General features: G+C 38.0%; 1 protein-coding gene across 2 annotated transcripts in view; it reads right to left on the bottom strand.

The window, feature by feature from the left end:
* LOC104596915 (protein ROOT HAIR DEFECTIVE 3 homolog 1-like) overlaps window positions 1–24,063 on the bottom strand; it is a 108,132-nt gene that overhangs the window by 36,963 nt on the left and 47,106 nt on the right. For both annotated transcript variants that reach the window (XM_088888733.1, XM_088888734.1), the window contains 3 exons: window positions 23,801–23,956; window positions 23,643–23,708; window positions 23,448–23,539 (listed from right to left, as the gene is read on the bottom strand). In XM_088888733.1, coding sequence (XP_088744859.1) covers window positions 23,448–23,539; window positions 23,643–23,708; window positions 23,801–23,956 — 314 coding nt within the window. The remainder of the gene's footprint in view (window positions 1–23,447; window positions 23,540–23,642; window positions 23,709–23,800; window positions 23,957–24,063) is intronic.

The raw sequence follows: 24,063 nt of genomic DNA on the forward strand, positions 1-24,063 counted from the left end.
GGTTCGGGTATTCCATCATTTGCTAGGCAGCCCCAAACTTTTAGATAGTTCAAACTAAGTTTTCTGTTATGTCAAAGTTCAAAGGGTATTTGTCCTTTCTTCTTGGGTGGTATTCTATTATACAGGTAACAAGATGTTAGGATTGCTTGCCCCAACAAATTTAGAGGTGCACTTGAACTAATGAGCATTGCATTCATCCTTTCTTTTAATGTTCTACTCAGTCTTTCTGCAACTCCATTAGGTTCAGGTTGATAGGGAGCTATGGTTTCATGTACGATTCCATTTTCTTCAAAGAAATTTTTAATGGTTTGTCCATCATACTCAGTCCCTCTATCTATTATGTCTTTTTATTTTCTTTCCTAACTAGTTTTCTACTTCAGTTTTGTAGTTCATGAAAGCTTAATCAGCTTCAACTTTTGATCTAAGTAGAACTACTTTTGCATATCAAAAGAAGTCATCTATAAATGTTATATAGTATCTTTTTCCTCTAGCTTAATGACATTTAAGGTTTCATAAATCACTATGTATAAGTTGTAACAACTCAGTTTCTCTTTGAACACTTTTATGAGGCTTCTTAGTAAATTTTGCTTTTACACATACTTGGCATTTCTCATTTATAAAATTAATAGGAACGTTCAAAACTCTTAATTTACATAATCATTTTAAATAAGGAGCACTATGATGTCCTAGTCTAGCATGCCAAATATCGAAAAATTCAACAATATAAGTATAAGAAGTAGTTTTATTCATAACAATATTAGAAATATTCAATACAAACAATCCTCCAGCATTGTATCATTTTCCAAAAAATACATTATTTTTAGTCAGAACGGCCTTGTCTGCTTCAAATGTGAGTTTCAATTGTACTTTTTTAAGAATGCTCCCAATACTAAGTTTTGTCGAATCTCTGACACATACAGCACATTATTCAGCATTAGAATTTTTCCTGAAATTATTTTCAATAGCACCTTTTCCTTTGCCAATGACCTCCGAAGTTTGTAAGTTTCCCATGACGACTTGCTCTTCTTCAATTTGAGTTGTATACTCATAGAAGGAACTACGGTCCCCACAAATGTGCTTCGTAGCATCAGTGTCCAGTACCCATTCCTTTCGCTTATCAATTAAGTTTATCTCAATTACCATGGCTACGACAACATCCTCAATTAAATTGACTTTCGGTTTCCTAGAGTCCTTCTTCTTTTGATATTGGCATTCCTTCTTGTAATGTCCAAGTTTGCCACATAAACAACAATTTCCTTTCTTCTATTGCTTCTTGAATTTCTAGTCATTTTTTACATTCAGATTCTTTTTGGAGTTTGCAATCTTTTCCTCCACCAGATTGGTTTTGGAAAGCTGGTCCTCATTTTTTTTTTTTTGTTCTTTTCTTCTATCTTAATTCAGACCACTACTTAGTCCAAAGTAGTGTCATTTCTCTTATGCTTCATACTGGTCTTGAAACCATTCCATGTATGTGGTAGTTTCTCTATGAGAGAACTGACAATGAATTCATCTGGCAGTATCATACCTTCTTTTGCTAGTTTCCCTACAAGAACTTGGAACACATCTATTTGGGCAGACACATCCATGTCTTCTTTTATGGTGAAGTGCAGGAAGTTGACAATGACATATTTCTTGTTTCTAGCATTTTCTAGAGCATACTTATTGTCCAATGCATTCCGGATTTCATAGGCATAATTGTAGGAAGAATAAACATTGTACAGTTCATTGGACAAGCAGTTTAGGATATAGTTGGTACAGAGGTGGTCGGCTGTAATCTAGTGTTCTACAACAACAGAATGGACTAGTTCCTCCATGTTTAGTGGGTTCGGTTCGGTCAAGGCAAAAGCTACCCCTAATTGCTCTAAGGAAAATGGCAGGCGTTGTCTCCAACACTTGTAGTTTGTTCCACTGAAGGGTTCAATCTTAGAGAAATCGGAAACTGTTAACAGTATCTAGTTCCTCATGAAGGGGTTAGCAGAGATAGGTTCCATAAATCCAGTTTTAAATTGTTGTAAAAATAATAGAGGCATAATGGAACTTATTGGTAATTGCTTTCCAAACCGAACTTGCAGTACTGTGATGTTGTTGTAGAAACTCAAAGGAGGGCTGAGTTGTGCCACTTGGTCACTCTCCTTAAAACCGCATTTGCCCCCTACGGTGCAGCTGAGTGATAGCAAATTGGCCGCCAAGATAAAATAGCCTACAAGCCATTGGTAGGCGTGCACTCGCTTACCAAACCTCCACGAACCACAAAAGATTGATGCTCAGATTTCAAAGAAGACAGAGAGTTGGAAAATTGTTATGTGTTGACTGGGTTGGCCAGCACTCTTCTTATAGAGTGCTCTCAGACCCGAATGGACACAAATGTGTCCTTTCAGATATGAGCCTCTTCAGAACAGTGCCATTTTTATTTAAAATTAAATTCGAAAGTGAAGAGACAATTTAAAATTGAAAATCGGTTAAAAGAAAAAAGATTCAGGAGCCTCTTCTTATATGTGCATGCGTCTTGGCCCAACTTAGCTCGTGCTATGAAAAGCACCCCCAACCCCCCTTACATGTATGGAATATCTATAGTGCTCTCCTCCTATGGGTCCCTACCCATAAAGAAAGCAAAGCTACAAATATACTCAACTTCCACTCCTTTCCCAAACAATATGGAACAAGGAGTCTTCTCGTTCACTCAAGGGTGGGAAGAGAAAAGACAAAATCAAAAGGGAGGAAAGATATTCTTGAAAATTTGAATCTCCCTCCAACAGCCTCTCTCCAACCCTTATAGTTCACAATATAAACTCATCTAGACTTTCACACCAGATGGCAAATCTACCTTCGCTTCAATATTGTGTGTTTTAGAAGATGATGTAGTGGCCTCCTCTTCTAGACATTTGTCCTTGCTAGAAATCTCTTGGAAGGATGACCTTTATCCAATTTCATGGAAGAGTTATTTTGTCCTCCAAAGCAATATTGTGAGTCTAAAAAACTGGGCAACACCTTCGACAATGGGGTTAGAGGATTGCACAACAATATATGCACTTGCTTCAACTCTTAGCCCTTCCCAACTTCCTTCATCACCAAAACCTTCTTCTAAATAGAGGACCTCCATTTACAGGTTGGCTTTCGCCATCAAGTTGGGCTTGGATTTTCGGTCCTCGAGCAAGGCTCGGTTCCAAGAAGTCGGGCTTTTTTATTTTTCAAGTTGGTCTCAGGCCTAGCCCTTAGGTAGCATGAACCCGGTCCAATTATATACATTTATACATATATATGTGTATATATGTAAATGTTACATACATATTTACATATATACATACAAGTTTGTATATATAACATTTGTTTAGATATTTTGCATACATATTTGCATACATACATAAATATATGTATATACATATATATATATATTATATATATATATATTTGCATAAATACATTTATATATATAATTTAGAGTGGATTCATTGACCAACCCGAACTTGGCCCGGGCCCGAGCCCAACCCAAGTGCATCAAATTAACGAGTGGATTGGGCTCATGTTGAGAAAATCGGGCTTGACCTCAGGTTCGGACCTTAAGACCAAATTTTTGGATCGGGCCTGGGTTGACCATAAACCCGGCCAAACCCACCCGACTTGCACCCCTAGTTAATACCGTCCATCGAAGCGTCTCCCCTTTGAGTCACATGACACTTAAAAAAGTCCTTTGGCCCATTATCCTTCGGCTTTAAGCTTCTATCAAGCCCACCTAACGAATAGTTCTAATTAGCTAAATTAGTCGCAGCTTTTGACCACTAAAATTAGAGGTGGCCTTGGGGTCATTGCTTCAACTAGGCCCAATTTGGCTTCTCTGCATGTCCCCTTCTTTATAATCCACATCAATTTTGGCCTTTCTACCTAAAACAACCTGTGAAAAAGTTCTGCCATTTGTTAGTGGGGTTTCTTCCTCTCTACTTCTTTGACCTTCCTCCTGCCCCGAGTCTTTTTGGTTTCCTAAGAAATCTTGGCCCTTTTTAGTGTAATTTTCCTTTGCATTTGAACTATCCAATCACCATAAACCACGTAAGACATCTTCTTCAACCTTCTCAACTCCCTCTATGCAAGCCTCCTCCTACAAGCTAGCTTCAATGGAGGAAACCAGGCAAAGTAGTGCATAGTACCTCTCAGTTCTTATCTCTACTTTCCTTGGGATCTCTTTGGTTTACACCAGTTAACAAAACAGTCACAAAATGAGCTTCACCCCAATAAGCTCCTTCTAATCGTCCTCCACGCCTCAAAGCTCTACACTCCACCACTTTTTGCTTCTACAAATGGAACAACAGACCTATGACACGCACCAGCACATCATCTTCAACAAAGAATTCCTTTGAGTTAGATTTCCGGCTCCATTTGAATACAGTAAAGGTTCCGACCTCAGATTGAATTGGATCAAGCGTGCATGCTAATAGATGAATACAGTAAAGGTTCCTTTAAGTTAGTAGGTAGATTGACTTCAGGGTGCTGATTTCTTTTGAGATGATTGATAGAACCAATCCATATGAAATTACAATTCTTGAAAACGGAGGATGAAGAAGGTTTCTCAGAAACAGTGAAATGGAGGAGAGAAGTGGATATCGAAGCTAAGAAGTTCTATTTCGAAGAAGGTAGAAACAAGGGTAGGTGGACGTTAAATATCACAGAAGAAAAAAGAGCCACCATTTTCTTAGTTGAGGTGATTGGATGGCTGAAGGGCTTCATGGATGGGATATCATTCGATCTCCATTAAAAAACAAAGTTGGAAAAGTGTAGTGGGACTAGCTGGAAAAAGATTTAAAGTTGAGTTGAGGAAAAACATGAACGTCGATCATGGAAATATTTGGTGATAACATAAAACAGATGTTGCGTGTGTTGGAGGATAGAAAAAGAACAGGGCAGAGAAAAACAAATTCTAAAACAATACAATGGTTCAGAGGCCTGTGACAAGCAGAGTTATAGGGAGAATTCGAAGGAAGAAAAACCAAGAAGTTGTGATCTCCATTGTTGAAATGGTGGAATCTCTAGATGGTAGGGTAAGGTTAGAGAGTTGGTATGTCTTCTAATCAAAATCCTATCTCTAAGGGAAATCTTGTGCTTCAGTTAGTGGAACTTTCCTTTAATCTCTGGAATGTGGAAATCCTTGAAAATTTGATATTGACTAAGGATGGAGTTCTGATAGCATATAATCTTCAAGATATTCATGCCGCAAGAATCAAAATCTGGGGACTAAAACCTAAAGAAGTCCCCAAATGCATAAATCTGCTCGCATGTGGTCTTTAGCTTAAGGTTTGGATTCTATTAGAAGCTGAAGCGTCCCTGTGAAAGAAATGTTCTAAGGAAGAAGACGATGGCATCTTTGAATGTTGGGCTACACGTGGAAAGGAAGGGATAGACCAAGGATCAAAGTTAGTGGCCAAATGATGAAGTAAGAGACTTCACAAAAGATAGAAGGAAAGGATTTGGATAATAAAGTCAACAATTCAAAATTACTTGAAAATGGAGAACAGGGATAGGTGTAAAATCTTAATGTGGAGGCTGTTAAGTGTGGAGCCACATCATCTAAGACGTTGGGACCACAAAATCATTTAAAGTTAAGTCAGAGCCAGCCCAAACTGGATTGAGATCTAGGGGTGGACCCAGCTTTAGGACCTGGACAGGTTAGCAAAGGCTGGTTAGGTGATATTTTAATAATCATGTGAACATTTAACAATATGAATGGCTTGATAGGAAACATTATATCTAGATCTGAGAAAAAGTTGACCCAACCTGCGAATCCGACCCAATTCAACCTGAAAAAACAGGGTTAGGGTTTTATACTTACCTATCCAAATGTGATAATGACCCAACCCGACCCAACCTGAAAAAATACTGGGTTGGGTTGGGTTGGGTCATGGGTCAACCTATTGACCCGATTGTCAAGTTTAATTGGAATTATTTATGCATTGTTAGAAGTTTCTACTCTTTAATTTTTTCTATTTATTCTTTACTTTTTATTGTTTACTCTTTAAATTATTAAATGTTCAAGTTTTTTTATTTTACATTTGGAATTTTAAGGTTAATTCTTTTAATTTTGACATTTTTCTTTATTTTTTTAAATTTCATTATTTTTTGGGATGACCCAAATTGACCCATGGGTTAACCCTAACCCGAACATTTAGGGTTAGGGTCTAGCATTTGACAACCCAACCCGAAATTCAACCCGACCTAAAATCAACCCGAAGTACTTTGACCCAACCCGAACCCGACCCACCCAACCCAATTGCCAGGTCTAATTATATCTCATCTATCATTACAAGGTAGTATCTCCCATAGCTCTAAGAATGTTGGATCATGTGAACCAATGCAAAGGCACGTGGGTGGTAATAAGGATTGTGGCTCACGATTACCTTCGGTGGCAATTGGATGGATTGGGTTGGGTTTGGTTTGGGTTGAATTTCAATCTAATTCATCAAACCTGTAAATCCATTAATGACCCAATTATATAAAATTAAATGGATTGGATTCAACCCAAACCCGCTTTAACCCAATCCAAACTGTCCAAACCCATTAATCTTATACTTATGTACTTAAAACTAAAAACTAATTCCCTCTTAACAAATAAGTTGGTCATAACTTGGTGGTAATAGTAATTGCTATTTACACAAGTGGTGAAGGTTCAAATCACATTGTATGGATGTTATTTTTACACAAGTGGCGAAGCCACTTGACTATGTTCGGGTTTCAGACTTGACTGAACCACTTAGGTTCAAACCGGTTAGACCAACTTGAAATATCTAATTGGATTGTCTTCGAGCTAATCACATCAAGAGTGGTTGAACCATTTAGATCTAGAATCTGGTTGGACCAGATCAGACTGGTTCAGTCAATGATGGATTGACTTGGACCGGCCCATATCAGGTTTGTGCACAGGTTTGGAACCAAACCGATTGGTCCGAAGCAGGTCAAGAGAAGTAAACTAGATTGGTCCGGATTTGAGTCAGGTTCTATAGATACGAGTTGGGCTGGACGATCCAAATCGGGCAAAGGCAAGTGGGGCGGATTTAGGGCTCGGACCCCATCCCAACTTACCCGTTTCGGAGTCGGGTCGACTCGGATTAGTATGCCTTGGGCCGGGTCGGGTCAGGTTCAGATTGGACTAACCGAGCCAAACAAACTGAACCGAGGTGATCGGGTCTCTTAATATTTAGATCAAGTTGAGCTGGTCCGGACTTGGGTCAAGTTGATTTGGATTTATGTCAATTTGGGTGAAGTGTGTTGATTTAAGAAAAAACTAATTTTAATCAATAAATAATAGAAAATTAATGCATTAATTATAAATTATTTCATTCAAATGAAGAAAATTAAAAAAAAAAACTAAAAAATTAATACTTATATCTTTAATGGTTAACCTAATGGTTATCCACAACCCAACCCAACCCAACCCAACCCAACCCATTTAAATTAAACCAATGGTTAATCAAACCCATTTCCAATCTGCCAAGTAAATGGGCAGATTGGGTGAATTAGATGCTGGCTGGTTGGGTGGGTTCAACGGGTTGGGTGAAAAACTGCCACCCCTAATCTCGCCCAAAGGGAATTTCGCATGAAGCATCAGAATTCAATGTTGATGTGCATAATGATAGAAAGGAAATAAAGATTAGGAAAATGAAAGGTGTCAAGAAAAATCCTTTAGGTCAGCAGGCCAAACTTTAAAAGAAGTGGTACAATAGGAAAGAGTAGCTCAACCGAGGTTAGAGAAAGAAAGAAAGGTAGATTTGGGTGATTGCCAAGTTTCACAAAAGTGGCAAGAAGAGGATTGTTGGTGGAACGGGAGCGACTCTCGATGATTGCCTGTATTCTTTTGCGAATGGTGATCTTGGACATTTTTTTATCAGCAACACAAAAAAGACTTCATTGATTAGATGAAAACAGATTACAATAATTTCAAGAAGTTGTGAAAGAAACCTAGCTTAAGAAAGCTGACCCAAACCAAATTATAATTGAGCTCAAAACAGATTTGTTCTTTCTACCTCTTGTTTAGCTAAGCTAAGATATCAACCAAGCTATTGGCAGTTCTCCTCACCAATCTCACTCAGATTGACATGTCCTCTTGTGAACTCATTTCTCAACTGCCAAGGCACCCTCCCTCTTTCGTACCCATTTTATCACTGCTTTCAAATATCTCTCAATGATCAGTCTATTAACCCATACAACCAAAACTTCTAACCTTGCCACATCACCCTATCCCCCAGGACCAGAGTATAGAGCAATGATGTTTCTATCTACTTCTTTAATGGCATCCTATGCCTAAAGGGACTCTGATTACCTACACATCTTCCATGAAAGTACAGCTTCTTCTAACCATCTATTAGGGGAGACCATGTCTCAACAAATTTCTGTTTGTAGATAAAGTGGCAGCAATAACACCCCAAGTCCTGAAAAAAACCTTTAACCTTAAAATCTAAGAACAACATCATGCATTTTGCCTGGTGTGTCACTCTCAAAGTAATTGTTTCAATCAAAGCTCTCTAGCTCTTTTCTCTTTCTTCAAATATTCTTGCATTTCTTTCCTCCCAAACAGTCCACAATAGTGTTGCTTTAGTACACCTCCACAAGATCCTACCCATGCTTTTAGTGCAACTAATGATAGTAGGACTTAATAAGCCATCCAACTTGCTAGGGTAAGACCATCTACAACCAAAGAGGGAAGTAAACCAATTCTAAATAAAGCTGACAAAGGGGTAGGTGATTAGAAGAAGAAGTGCAGCCTCACCATTCAACTTACATAAGACACACCAGTTAGGGGACAAACACCAATTTGGTCTTTTTCTTTGAAGTAAATCATATATATTAATACAACCATGAAATACTTCCCAACAAAAAGTGCTTACATTATGGGGAATGGAAGAGAACAAAATTTCCTTGATTGGTAAGGAAGGAGAAGAGGAAAAGGCTACCAAAGAATGTAAGAAGGATTCACAAGAAAAGATCAAAAATAGGGCCCCAAACCCTAGAATTCGATTAACCTTCTTCCAAGAACACTAAAGTCAACAAGTTTAACAATTTGGACAGACTGGGAAGTTCAAACTCTCTAAGGTTTGTGTTAAATCCAAAGCTCCAATTCAACCTAGAGGGATGAGATTGATAACTTAGGATATTAGAAATACCTTTGAACCTGGAATGATCAAAAAGAGAAGGGAATATTTCACCTAGAGGAATATCCCCAATCTACACATCCTCCCAAAATCTGATTTTCTTACTAGAAGCTAAGTCATACCTGATATGATTTAGAATTGTAAGAAGAAGATCATGGATGACCTTCCAAGGAGTTGGAGCAACTTGTCTCAATTGGTAGGTTAGACCCCAAGCATATCCAATGGTGTTTACTAGAAACACTGAACCTAGACCAATTTCCAGTTATGCCCTGAACCTTGAAGATAGATGAGCAAAACTGGAAAGTTACAAATAACCCCAAACTTGATTATGGTAGTACACTACGTGTTAGACTGGGTTGTCTTTGATATGCCAACCAGTGAGATCCATTAAGGGTCAAATACCTGGGTATGTTGGGGAAGTCTATAAATTCACCTGAGTGGGTGATCATAATGATAGGATCAACCCCTTTGTCGGACAAAGTGAATATTAGGATTTACACTCTCTCTGATGGAAACCTAAACTACCGGTAGTGAATTTATCCTGTGTTTGAAATTTGATTCTACAAAATATATTTATATGCTATATACTACTATTTTATGAAAAAAAGTTTGCAAAAGGTTTTAATCTCAGGATCCATCTAAGCAGAGAATGTGGCACTGCAACTTATAGCCAGGGTAGAGGTCCTTCTTTGTTGGGTAGTGTTTGATCATTATAAGATAAGAGGTTAAGTATAAGAGACCATTACAAGATTGTTTACTTGATGGGCTTTGTCTTACATGAGTTCATTATCTTTGGGTCTTCATAGGGTGGCTGAATCCAATGATCATTTAGATGTAAATGTTGGACCCAAACTAGACCAATGTTGATTGAGTCAATGGCTAACTACCCTAAATAGTGAATTCAGCCTAGCCTCTTTCAAAGGTTAGGCCGAACCCATGTAGGCTTATGTGAGATCATTGTGGGGTCCCACACCAACAATATCAGGTCTAAAGTGGCTATGCAACATCTTGAGATGTGAGCCTTTGAAGTAAATGAGCCTAAAGCCCATAATTAATAAGATTAAGTAAGTTGTCAATTGTCATGTGCTTGGGGTCAAATTTGGGTTTGGAAATGGGTATGGAGCACCCATCCTCTTAAGAGGGTAAGACTTATCTCCTAATAGAGTACAAATATAAATTAGATTTGGATAATCTCCTAATTTGATTAAGAGAGTGCTCCCACAAGGAGATAAAAGAAGAGGGCGAACTACACTAAAAGTCCACTCTCTCTTGTTCTCTTTTGTCTTCCAAGAAACCCTATCACAACCTAGGCTTTCAACAACTGATTTTGATCAGTTTTCTTCTTTATTTTTTCAAGAAAACTCAAAAAATTTTCTTTCTCACTCACCTCATTCGATTCAAGCAAGTTGGGTCATAGTTTTGCTAAAAACAATGTTGTTGAACCAACTTCACCTACACATTGTTCCATCTTCTGTGGAGGCTGGTTTTATGATTGATTTGGGCATGAACTTCCACCTTGGGATCTGCACTTGTGGCATTTGTATCAGGTATAATTTCTCCTTTAGATTTGGTTTCAAATCTGGTCCAACTCAGTGCAAGATTGACCCTAAAAATTCAGTTTTAAAATTCACTAGAAAATCGATTTCCTCAAGGGTTAGACAAATTTTGAAATTTCGTCCATCCAACTAGCATGGTTCGGCCATCCATATGATGGATTTTAATTTCTTCCAACACTAAACTGACTAAGGTCCCAGGTCATAGTTCGACCAGCCATTCCTGGTTTCCTAAATAATAGTAATTACTAGATTTCCTTGGATTTGAAAGGATTGGATAAGAAAATCTTTGGTCTTGAACAACAATGGTCTCCCATATAAACATTTATGAACAAGTTTAAACTTCAAGGGTTCCAAGGATTGTTGGATCTCATCCACAAAGAACAATACCATTGGTTCACCCCTTTGAAGGGTTGTGTTTTACATCTAATCTCAATCACTAATGGAATTAATGGCATGAGTTTGGGTTTTAGAACCAAAGCAAAGGGGTTGGATCCTCAGGAGATCTACATACTGAAGAGGCACCATCATTTAACCCATGAGGTTTGGTAGACAGACATTTGATATTGTTATAAAAGAATACTTGAATAAAATAGAACTGTTGTTGTGTAACCTGAGAAGAGACATTGAGGTTTGAAGAGAAGAAGAGAGAGAGGAAAGAAGAGTGGAAGGAAGAGAAGAGAGAAAGAAAGAAAGGGTTTGGTTGTTGATATCTGCCTTCCCATGCACTTTATTATTTATAGCATTTGATTCCTTACAAGAATAGGAGAGAAAAAACATAAAGTCCTAGTCCTAGCAAAACAAAATAGTCCTAGTCTTAGTAAAATAAAACATAATATGGATAAACATAATAAGGTTAGTTAGCCCAATCTTAAAAGAAAATAAAAATAACTAGGAAATAAAAGGTGTGGGTATGGAACTACACATACTAGAGCCTGAGTGTGGGTATGGAACCCTACACTCGTAACTTAGTAACTATTTCTTCACTCACCATCAAGTTAGGAGTAGATATTTGTCATGCCCAACTTGCGTAAATCTGTCTCCAATTTATTTTTTGTGACTGCTTTGGTGAAGAGATCAACTAACTACATGTCTGAGACAATGTAAGGAAGGCATACTTCTTGAGATGCAACTCGCTCTCGAATAAAATGTCTATCAATCTTGATTATCGCAATAAAATGTAAGGAAGGCATATTTCTTCTTGTCATGCTGTATTGGGTTATGGGCAATATTAATTGCAACTAGTTATCGCAATATAACTACAAAGGCTTCTCATAATCAATCTCCAACTCATTAAGCAAGAATTTCAACCATAATACTTCTACAACACCATTGGCCATGGATCTGTATTTTGCTTCTACACTGGAGCGAGCAACAACATTCTATTTCTTGCTTCTCCAGGAAACAAGATTTTCCTCCACAAATGCACAATATCTAGAGGTGGACCTCCTATCATCAACACATCCAGCCCAATCCACTTTCTGTATACACCTCTAGTTTCATATGACCATTATTCTTGAAGAGTATACCTCTCCCTAAACATCTCTTTAAGTAGGAAAGAATCATTTCAACTACAAGGAGGTGGGTGGTCTTAAGAGAATGCATGTTTTGACTGACAACACTAATAGCATAAGAAATATCTAGTCGAGTTAGGCAAAGATAAAGAAGTTTCCCAACTAGTCTTTGGTACATAGCCCTGACTTCAAGGATTTCTCCACTTTATGCACTTATCTTATGGTTAGGTTCAATAGGAGTATCAACAGGTTTCACTCCTAACTTTGCAATTTCTTCCCATAAGTCCAGAACATACTTCCTTTGAGAGATGAAAATGCCATGCTTAGATTGAGCTACCTGAATTCCTAGGAAATAGTATAATTTTCCTAGGTCTTTCACTTCAAATTCCTTGTGAAGATATTGTTTAAGGGTTTTAATTTCACTAATGTCACTCCCTGTTATCACAATGTCATCTACATAGACTACAAGTAGAGTTAGGGAATGACCTGTCTTCTTAAAGAAGAGAGTGTGATCTGGCTGAGCCTATATGTATCCAAATTTGTCCAAAGCCAGTCTAAACCTATCAAACCAAACTCTTGGAGATTGTTTCAGCCCATACAAGGCCTTCTTTAAAAGTCAAACTTTCTTTCCTTCTTCTGTACTATAAAAGCTAAGGGTAACTCCATGTAAGCTTCCTCTTGCAAGTCACCGTTGAGGAAGGCATTCTTAACATCCAGCTGAAATAGTGGCCAAAAGTAGTTTGCAGGAATGGATAGCTCTGATAGTGTTCATTTTTGCAATAAGTGCAAAGGTTTTTGTATAGTCTATGCCATAAGTTTGTGTGAATCCCTTTGCAACCAATTTGGCCTTATACCTCTCTATAGTACCATCTGCATTATATTTCACAATAAACACCCATCTGCATCTAATAGGTTTCTTTCCTTCAGGTTGGTTAACTAGTTGCCATGTGTTGTTCTCGACAAGAGTATCCATCTATTCTTGCATTGCTTCCTTCCATTCAGGTATCAAGAGGGCTTCTTGAACTTTTTTGGGTATAGGAATAGCAGAAATAGATGCCAAGTAAGATCTGTAGGATTCTAAGAGACAGTAATAGGAAAGAAACTTGGAGATGCAATGGATAGTGGATGAAGTGCAGCGGTGCTTCCCTTTATGAATAGCAATAGGAAGATCAAGGTCATCTAACAATGGAGGCTGAGCATCTGTAATAGTGGGATCAACAGAGGGAGCAGTTGTAGTGTTTGGATCTAGGGTTGTAGAAGATGTTGGAACATTCCTGGATTGTTGTTGAGTGTGAAAGTCAACCTCTCTCCACCACTTTCTGTGATACACTCTTAACTCTACGTTTTTGACAACCTTCTTCACAACTTCCCCCCTCAGTAACTGGGATAGATAGGTAAAGGAACTTTTGGGGCTGAAACGGAAATCCCTTCCTCACTATTCTCCCCCTGAGGAGAAGCCTTGTGATAGTAGGGAATATCCTCAAAAAAAGTGACATCCATGGACACAAAGCGCTTCCCCTTAAACTGGCTCGTAACAGTAATATCCCTTTTGATTTTGTGCATACCCAAGGAAAATACATTTAGTAGCTTTGGGATCAAACTTGGAGCAATGAGGTTCAAGGATTTGAACAAAACAAGTGCACCCAAAACTTTTTGAGGGGAATAATGAATAGGTCCTTATCTGGATATAGAAGAATGAACGGGTTTTGCATGTTTAGAACCCATGAAGGAACCCTAATAATTAGGTACACGGCTGTACGGATTGCATCCCCCCAGAAGCATATGGGAACATTAGAGTGAGCATGATGCTTCTAGCTACCTCTAAGTTATGCTTGTTTTTTCTCAAAACAACCCCATTTTGTTGAGGTGTATGAGGACAGGTGCTTTGAGGAATGACCCCATGATCGAGGAGATAAGATGCCAAGGGTTTTGCAAAGTATTCCTTGGCATTATCAGATCTAAGAGTTTTGATCTTGGTTTCAAATTAGGTTAAAACCATCTGATGGAAAGCCTAGGTCAGATGAGGGACCCCATCTCGAGAGTGCATAAGGTAGACCCATGAAAAGTGGGTATAGTCATCAACAAATAATAAGAAATATCTGTACCCTCCATGGTGGGAACATGATATGGCCCCCAAACATAGGTATGCACAATTTCAAATGAAACATTGCTTCTTTTATTACTTAAATGATATGATGATCTACTATGTTTTGCAAGTTCACAACTTTCACATTTTAAACTAGACACTTCTACTGACTTAAACAAGTCTAGAAAAAGACTCCTCAAAGACCCAAAGGATAAATGACCTAAGCGGTTGTGCCAAAGCATAACCTTACTACAAGACTGAGAAACAAACAATTTCTCAACTTCACTCTGCTCCCCTTATGGATGTTCAAGCAGGTAGACTCCATTCATCTCACGGCAAATCCCAATCACCTTCTTCATTTCTAGATCCTAAAAAACACACTCATAACTCTATAGTTTGATGCCTTAAGTTCATCATTTCAGGGTATTATACGCCTTAGAATAGTCAAAATGTCCCCTTTTCCTAGTTAAATTCAATATTGTGACATCTGAGGGTCTCTTTGCAAAATCTTGGAGAAAACTAGGGAAGTTTCAAGGCTGAAATGCAATTTTTAGGAAGCTGAAATCTAGCAGAAAGAGGGGGTGTTTTTGTGAAAAACTGAGCACAGGAAGGTGCCTCCTATATTCTAAACCCACAATGACACCCCTCCTACTGTATTAGCATACTCCCCTCTCCCTACCAAACCCTAGGGTGCCTCTCCACTCAATCTTTTCTTCTCTAACAAACCCTAGATGCCCCTAACTACTAAGTCCTCACCTTCCATCCCTTCTTAACATCTAATCTCCATCCTCCATTCTAGGGCACCTTCTTTGGAGTGTGTTCTAACCCTAGGGCACCACCTAACTACTAATCCTCACCATTTAACATTTAGCCACTAGATCTTAGCCCTCTATTTTACTCAAAATCTCAGCCATTCAGCCTAGGGCGCCACCCACTCCTTTTAATCTCCACCATCCAATTCCGGGTGCCCATATCTCAGCCCTACATAATATTGGGCACCCTCTTCTTCACTTCTCAACCTTAGGATCACTTTAGACCAATCCTAACCCTCCATTCTCAACCCTAGGGCACTCATATTTCTGCAAAAACCCAATTGCCACACCCTCTTTCTCTCTAATCCCAGTTATGACCACCCTTCTCTATAAAAAGGATCCCAAGGGCCTTGGAGAAGAGGTTGGTCAATTCACCTAGTTCATAAGGCTAAGGTTTCTTGAGGAGTTCAAGGGTTGTAGAAGGGAAGGATGCCAAGATCTTGTCAGGAGGGGTTCCTGCAAGCAGTCCAACAAGTCTACAACTACCGCCACTAGATTTGATTAGCCATCATTTTCATTTTCTTCATTTTCTTTTATGTTATTTTTATTCTAACAATCTTTTAGATTTAATCTCTATTCGTTTGTGTGTTTGGCAGATCTGAATTTGTCTGGTTCAAGGTTAAGGTAACTCGAGGGGTTCGAGGGCTGAACAGAAGGAGAAAGCTTGTATTTCATCTTCCTAGACAACTACCACCACTGGATCCGAATTTTGGATCACTTTTATTTGTTTCTTTTATTGATTTCAGTGTTCTTTAACTTCTGAACATTAATTATTGTCTTGTCTAATTCCAAACCTTTAATTTCAGCATTAATAAATTTTATTTTCTTATTTTCTGCAACTCCTAGATCCATTTTCCTTTTATTTGTCCGGAACAAAAAAATAATAATTTTTATTCTTGCTTCCCTGTGGGTTTGACCCCTTCCTCACCACGTATTACGTTGTTTAAGGTTACATAAGTATTGGAAAAATTTATAAATTATTAAATTGGTGTAACAAAGTTGAAAAGGAGCAAGAAGACCATAAGTTGGGGAAGGGGGGGAAGAAAAAGGAAAGGAAAATTTAGAAAAAGAGATTAGAGTGAACCAACTTGTAGTTCCCTTTCTAACCGCACTCACAGCTAGGCCATTACAAAAGACAAAAGAGACTCGCAACGAGGAGATCGGAGAGTTATTAAAGCAAGTCCATATTAACATCCCTCTCCTCGACGTGATCCAACATGTCCCGGCCTACACCAAGTTCTTGAAAGAGCTATGCACTCAAAAGAGGGAGCCACAATTGGCCCCACAAAAAGTGATGCTCTCGGCAGATGTTAGTGTGGTTCTCCTAAACCAACTTGAAAAATGAAAGACCTTGGTGCTCCTCTCATAAGCTGTGTCATCTCTAGAATCACCTTCGATCAGGCCCGATTGGATCTTGGGGCCAATGTAAATCTGCTTCCCTCTATTATTTATGACTAGACCTGTTCATGGGTCGGGCCGGGCTCGGGCTGGGCTTTTACTGTGTATTAACAAATTTTTTAAGGCCCGAGCCCGAGCCCGACGTCACCATCGTGCCTACAACTTGGGCCCAAGCCCGGCCCTCATAAAAAGCCCGAAGCCTGAGCCTGGGCCCGGGGCCGAAATTTAGCCCATACTATTATTATTATTAATGTTGAAGCAGCTAAATAGAGAGAGAGATTGAAATTATAAAGAAAAGAATAAAATATATATATATATTAAATTATAAATATATATTTTAATAAATATTATATTATTTATATATTTTATATAATATATAAAATACATATTATATATTTTATAAAATATATAATACTGAGTTGGGCCGGGCCGGGCTAGGGCCGGGCTTTTTTGACAAATCCCGAGCCCGGCCCGAAACACAGTCGGGCTTACTGTGTTAAGCTTGAGGTCAGGCCCGTGGGCCTAATTATATGACCAAGCCCGGTCGGGGTGCGGGCCGGGCCGGATCGGCGAGTTAAAACCTACCCCAGTAATTTTGTAACTCGTTGATCGATCAGTCAAGACTCCTCAAGGTGTTATTGAGGACGTCATTGTCAGGATAGAGGATTGTTACTTCCTAATAGATTTTGTCATCCTAGACATGACCCTAACTGAGGAATTGAACCATAACCCGATAATCTTAGGACGTCCATTTCTAGCTACGGCCAATGCGAATATCAATTGTAAATCGGGAGAAATGGACATTTCATTTGGGGAGCAGAAAGTCTATTTAAATGTATTTAGTGCCACTAAGTATCCAAACCTAGGGGAAGATGAGTTTAGGGTAGATATAGTGGACAATCTTCTAGATGCCCTGTCTACCCATTGGTTACCCAATCTGAGTCCTATCTGTGTGAAGAAGAAAGCGAGTTCGGGAGAGTAGATGAAAGAAGTGTGTGAATGTGTCTGATTGAAGACGTTAAACTTAGCGCTAGTTGGGAGGCAACCCAACGTAGTTTCCAGTTGTCTGTAGGATTAGAGTTTTTGTTTCTTTTCATGATTCGAGACTAGTTGGCAGACCTTGAACCCATTGGGAAAACCCTCTTGATTGTTCATTTTCGTCCAAGTCCTTTACAACATTCTAGTCATGCCATTAGGGACAATGACACTTTAGAGATGCAGAACTAAAAATTTCACTAAAAAATTTAAAAATTCTTTCCATTAAAAGAGATTCCTAAACAGAAAATGTTAAGGAAAACGATAGAAAAATATTGAATTTTGTAGAAATTGGTAACAAGTAATAGGAGTCAAAATTGGTTTTATTTGAACATTGTCAAAACCATTTAGAAATTGGAAAATACTTCCAAGTTTGTCCTTGTAAAGATAAGGAGAGAAAGATTGAGAAATTAGACAAAAAGTTCTTTAAATTGTTAGAGACAATGAACTACCCTGAACAGTGCTCCAAAAAAAATGAGAGAGAATAAAATGTCAATGGACACGCTAGACTTAGTAACCGTGTCTCTTCACCTAAGTTAAGTGTCGAGATTCACGTCAAATGGGAAAGGGAATGCCGAAGACAATCACCTAACGCTTAGTAATCGGGTCTCTTCACATAAGGCAAGTGTCGAGATTCGCGTCAAACAGTGGAAGGTAGCAATAAAATTATGTGTGCATATCAAGTTCAGGGGTAGAAATCCACTGTCAGAAATGATAAGAAAAATACCCGCTGCAATCTTAGCTTATTTAGACAGTCTGCAAATGGAAGGGTATACAAGATTTTTTAAGCCAAGTTTCTGTAATGTTCAAAGCAAGATAGTTTTACCCCTTAAGCCTAATATCGATCTATACAAAGTTTGAGAATTTTGAAATCAGGATACTTGGCTAATTTTGACATTGATGATCTTGCAATGGGAATGATCTCTTTACTCAATGTAATTTTAAAGTTGCATTGCTAAGGGGCTAGCAATGGTTAAGTTGTGGGGTGTGATAACTCTATAGTTTGATGCCTTAAGGGCATTATTTCAAGGGTATCTTAGGCCTTAGAATAGTCAAAATGTCACATTTTCCCATTTAAATTCAATATTGTGACCTATGAGGGTCTCTATTAAAATCTTGGGGAAAACCAGGAAAGTTTCAAGGCTAAAATGAAGTTTTTGCGAAGCTGGTGTGAAATCCAGCAAAGAGGGGGTGTTTTTGTGAAAAACTGAACACAAGAGGACGCCTCCTATCTGCTAAACCCACAATGATGCCCCTCCTGCTGTATTAGCATGCTCCCCTCTCCCTAGCAAACCCTAGGGCACCTCTTCACTCGTTCTTTTCATCTTTAACAAACCCTAGCCGACCCTAACTGCTAAATCTTCACCTTTCATCTCTTCCTAACATCTAATCTCCACCCTCCATTCTAGGGCACCCTTTTTGGAGTGCATTCTAACCCTAGGGCGCCACCTAACTACTAATCCTCACCATTCATCCTTTAGCCACTAGATCTCAACCCTCTTTCACTCTCTAATTCAGCCATTCAACCTAGGGTACCACCCACTCCTTTTAATCTCCACCATCCAATTCTGGGCGCCCAAATCTCAGCCCTACATAATATTGGGCGCCCTCTCCTTCACTTCTCAGCCTTCGGATCACCTTAGACCAATCCTAATCCTCCATTCTCAACCCTAGGGCACCCATATTTCTACAAAAACCCAACTGTCGGCCCCCTCTTTCTCTCTAATCCCAGTTATGACCACCCTTCTCTATAAAAAGGACCCCAGGGGCCTTGGAGAAGGGGTTGGTCAATTAACCCAGTTCACAAGGCTAAGGTTTCTTGAGGAGTTCAAGGGTTGTAGAAGGGTAGGATGCCAAGATCTTGTCAGGAGGGGTTCCTGCAAGCAGTCCAGCCAATCTACAACTATCGCCACTAGATTTGATCAGCCATCATTCTCATTTTCTTTATTTTCTTTTATGTTATTTTTATTCCAGCAATCTTTTATATTTATTTTTTGTTCATTTGTGTGTTTTGTAGATCTGAATTCGTCTGGTTCAAGGCTAAGGTGTCTCGAGGGGGTCGAAGGCTGAATGGAAGGAGAAAGTTTGTATTTCTTCTTCCTAGATAGCTACCACCACTGGATCCAAATTTTGGATCACTTTTATTTGTTTCTTTTGTTGATTTCAATGTTCTTTAATTTTTGAACATTAATTATTGTCTTGTCTAATTCTGAACCTTTAATTTCAGCATTAATAAATTTTATTTTTTTTATTTTCTACAACTCTTAGATCCATTTTCCTTTTATTTGTCTGGAATAAAAAAATAATAATTTTTATTCTTGCTTTCCTATGGGTTCGACCCCTTCCTCACCATGTACTACGTTGTTTAAGGTTACGTGAGGATTGGAAAAAAATATAAATTATTAAACTGGTGTTCCGAAATGGTTAACGACACGCTTCCGGCTACATCACACACCGATTAGGGAAAAAGGTTACTTAACATTTTTTATTTTTAGTAATACTACTAACTGAAAGTAAGTTAACACTAAGCTAGGGAACATGCAAAACTGAGGATAGGGTAAGTGTATCTGACAATCTGATGTCTCCCTTGCTAGAAATTTGTACAAGAGATTCATCAACAATAGAAACTTTGTCTCTCCAAGAGGATAAACAATAGGTGCTAAATAAAGTAGATAAGCTAGCCATATGGTCTGAAACACCTGAATTTATTACCTAGAAAGGTTTAGTATTACCTGGGATAGAAGCATGACATGCAGTTCTTGTACCTGTATGAGCAAGGGCTGAAGTAAGCTGAGCCGGTGGTAGTAGTTAAAGACTGAGATGTAGATCCAGAAATAGCAACTTCTTTTTCTAACTGTGTCAGTGTAGCTCGAACAGCTGCCAAGGCATCCAAGGATGTGGTCCTTGTGCTAGAAGAGGATGTATTATTAGTTGTAGTTGTTGTATTGGCACTTCCCTTCTTATTTCTAAGTCTAGCTGGCATTAGGTGAGGATGCAACTTCAACAGGTGTCCCTAGTGTGTTTGGGCTTCTTGCAATGATCACAAAAAATATCTCTTTTGTCTTCCTTCTTAATTTCCTTTTCCATTTCTCCTATAACCTTGAATTTTGTTGCTGCCAAGTTTGCTTCTGTAGGCTGGAAGGATAGCATTACCTACCTCCTACTTTCTTCACTGTGGACTAATGAGTAGGCCTGAGAGAGGGTCACACTCTCCCTAGTGAGAAGTTCCTTTCTTGTAATATCAAAATCTAAGCTTATGTCGGCTAAGAACTCGAAAACCCAATTTGTTTCAATCAGTTTTTTGTATGTTGCTGCATCCTTCTAGCTTTCCCATTCAATAGTTTCTATGTGATCAATTTCATGCCAAAGGGATTTTAGAGTAGCAAAATATACTACGACTGGCCTCTCTCCTTGCTTAAGGTTTTTCACCTCGCATTTTAGCTCAAGAAATCTAGCAACATTGAGGGGTTGGGAATAGGTCTCCTTCATGTTGTCTCAAATCTCCTTGGCTGCACACCAAACAAAAGAAAGAAAATAGACCTCCCTATAATCCAGGAGGCCATAGCTAAGCCAACCACTTAGGCTCAATACACAAGAAAACTTTAGCGAAGCCTAGAAGCATCACCAAAAGAAAACCCAAAGTAGAATGCCTAATGCAAAAAGGGAATGAAGGGAAAAAGTTGTCTGAGTACTTCATTACTTTGGTTTAAATAGATACAAGTGAAGACTCTAGAAAATCAAGAAATGTAGGGAGGAACCAGGTGGTAAATGCCACATGGTAGTTACTAGTACAAGTTGGTACAACTGAACAATGGTTTCGGTTATGTACATACTGTAATATGCCCCCTCGAGTTGGAGCATGGCTACAAACAATGCCCAACTTGGGTAGTGTTGTACTGAATTGATCCTTGTCTAGAGCCTTAGTGAACATGTCAACTGGCCGACTCTTTGTAGGAAGGTAAGAAGTGATAATGAGTCCTGATTGAAGGTAATGCATGATGAAGTGACAGTCAATTTCAATGTGCTTAGTGTGCTCGTGGGATACTGTATTTGCTGCTATGTGAAGTGTTGCCTTATTATCGTAGTATAGTTCCATGGGTTAATGATGTTGCAGGCCTAAGTCTCTGAAAAGTCGTTGGAGCCACAACATTTCACTGATAGTTGCTGCCATGGAGTGCTATTCGGCTTCTGCTAAGGAGCGGGATATTGTATATTGCTTCTTTGTTTGCCATGACAAAGGAAAATGGCCAAGAGTGATGAAGTATCCTATTGTGGATCGTCAGGTAGATGGACATCCTGCCCAATCAGAATTGCAATAGGCTCGCAAAACTAAATCATTGTCACTAGATAGGCGAATTCCATGATTTGGGCATGACTTCAAATATTGAAGGGCCCTAAGTGTTGTGATGAGTTTTGTGATGAAAAAGCTTTGATATAATGTAAAAAGGGAATGAAGGGAAAAAGTTGTCCGATACTTCATTATTTTGGCTAAAATAGATACAAGTGAAGATTCTAGAAAATCAAGAACTGCAGGGAAGAGCCATGTGGTAAACGCCACGTGGTAGTTACTAGTACAAGTTAGTACATCCGAACAACGATTTCGGGTATGTACAGATTGTAATACCTAAAGATACATTTAGGGTCTTCCTTTGCCTCTTCTACCTCTTCCTCTAGAGTTGCGAGAGCCTCTAGCATTAGGTTTGACCATTGCCTTACTGTAAAATTCCAAAAGTTTCCTAAATCTTCTACAACCTGGTAGATAATCTAAGCTCAGGAGCACACATTGAGTTTTCACTAAAACTTAGCTTTAAAGAGTCATGTTATATATCTCAAATTGAAATAGATATATACTAACAAAATAAAATAAAATGGAGTATATATTTGGCTTTGTAAAAAGTATAGAAAAAGGAAACTACATCTTAGGAGGAGATCTCCTCAGGATCAATGACAATAATTCAAAATATAAAAAGGCCCTAATCAGCATAAATTCACATTACAACATTCTTTTGATCAAGATTTGATTTGCATCCTCTATTTGTAAGTGAAAATTTAGAAGTGCTCATATTAATAATTTTTCTGAATTCATTTTGAGAAAAATCTCTTTAAAGCTCGAGACATCCTCAAGCAAGTTTGAAGAGCTCTACAAATATATGCATATAACATTAATTGCATTTCGAGCATAATGTACAAATTGTACTTTGTGAATTCTTTCTTTTTTAAAAGTTCCTTATATCCTTGAATAGATGTGAAAGTTGGTCTAAATATCCTCCTCATTGTATCAACTCTCTTATTGCTGAGGAATCCATCAATATGTAATTACTTCATCTTATTGTTAAATAGATTATGCTTGAGGTCTATTTTCAAAAAATTAAAAAAGGAAAAACTCCTTATACGTGTTTATAAGACAAATATAAGCAATTATACTTTAAAAAAATGTGGTTTGTAATACCTATATCACATGCAAAAGCACTACAATGCAGCCTTTCTGTTTTGAGAAAGGTTGTACCTTGCACCTTTCTCAGGGATATTGTACCTGATCTATCCTTTTGATTAATGAATTAAATTTCAATTATCAAGACAAGCACTGCAATACTATGAATCTTGAACATTTAATATGTGCACCATGAAAAACTGAATACTTCAACTATAAATATTGAATAAATGGTATACAACATTTATTTATAGTCTCAATTTGCAACATTTATTTATAGTCTCAATTTGCAACATTCATAGCTTATAGTGATTTCACGAGTACTGCAAAACATAATTATACCATAAATTTGCAAACAAATATTTGTGAATGCTATAGGTAATGAGAACAATGCTTAAAATTATAAGTTTTTAATAAAGAATTACATCATTATGAATAATAGTATAATTATTTGATTTTGATAGTATAAACTTGAAAAATTACTTACTGCGATAGGCATCTATTAAGGATTGTAATGAGCTTCTCCCGGAACAAGCTTGGATCTAGATTTTTTATGTTCTTATGCAATTCAACCCAATCCTACAATAATTTCAAGAATATTAATTGGTATGCTATGTTGTCAAAATATATAATAATTTGTAATATAAAAACAAGGTTTTAAATAATGAACATGCATATATACCTGATTCTTTAAAGACTCAAACTTTCCATTTACAATCTGTTCACAACGTAAAGTGGCAACCATAATCTACAATTAAAAGAACAAATAATATAAATGTCAAAGCACAATCTACATCTCTTATTGGCTAGTTCCACTAGAACATTGTACACCAATATCACCTTGTGTGCAGGAATGTTAAGCTCATTGTTCTCCTTAATAGTTTTCCACATTTGCTTCATGCTTATTGAAAATGTAGCAGCATCAATCCCATGTTGATACCGATAATGGCCATCAAAGGCTATAGGTTGGAGGATTTTATTCTTTAAACTAGAAACCTTCAATATTGCCAATGAATGGAACGTTAATGGAATGCGTGTAAACATAGTCTATCTCCAAGGGGTTACATACGAATAAATTATACTTGTAACTTTTCTAATGCAAT

The sequence above is a fragment of the Nelumbo nucifera genome, chromosome 5 (assembly GCF_055504915.1).
Source record: "Nelumbo nucifera cultivar China Antique chromosome 5, China Antique-T2T, whole genome shotgun sequence".
Lineage (NCBI taxonomy): Eukaryota > Viridiplantae > Streptophyta > Magnoliopsida > Proteales > Nelumbonaceae > Nelumbo > Nelumbo nucifera.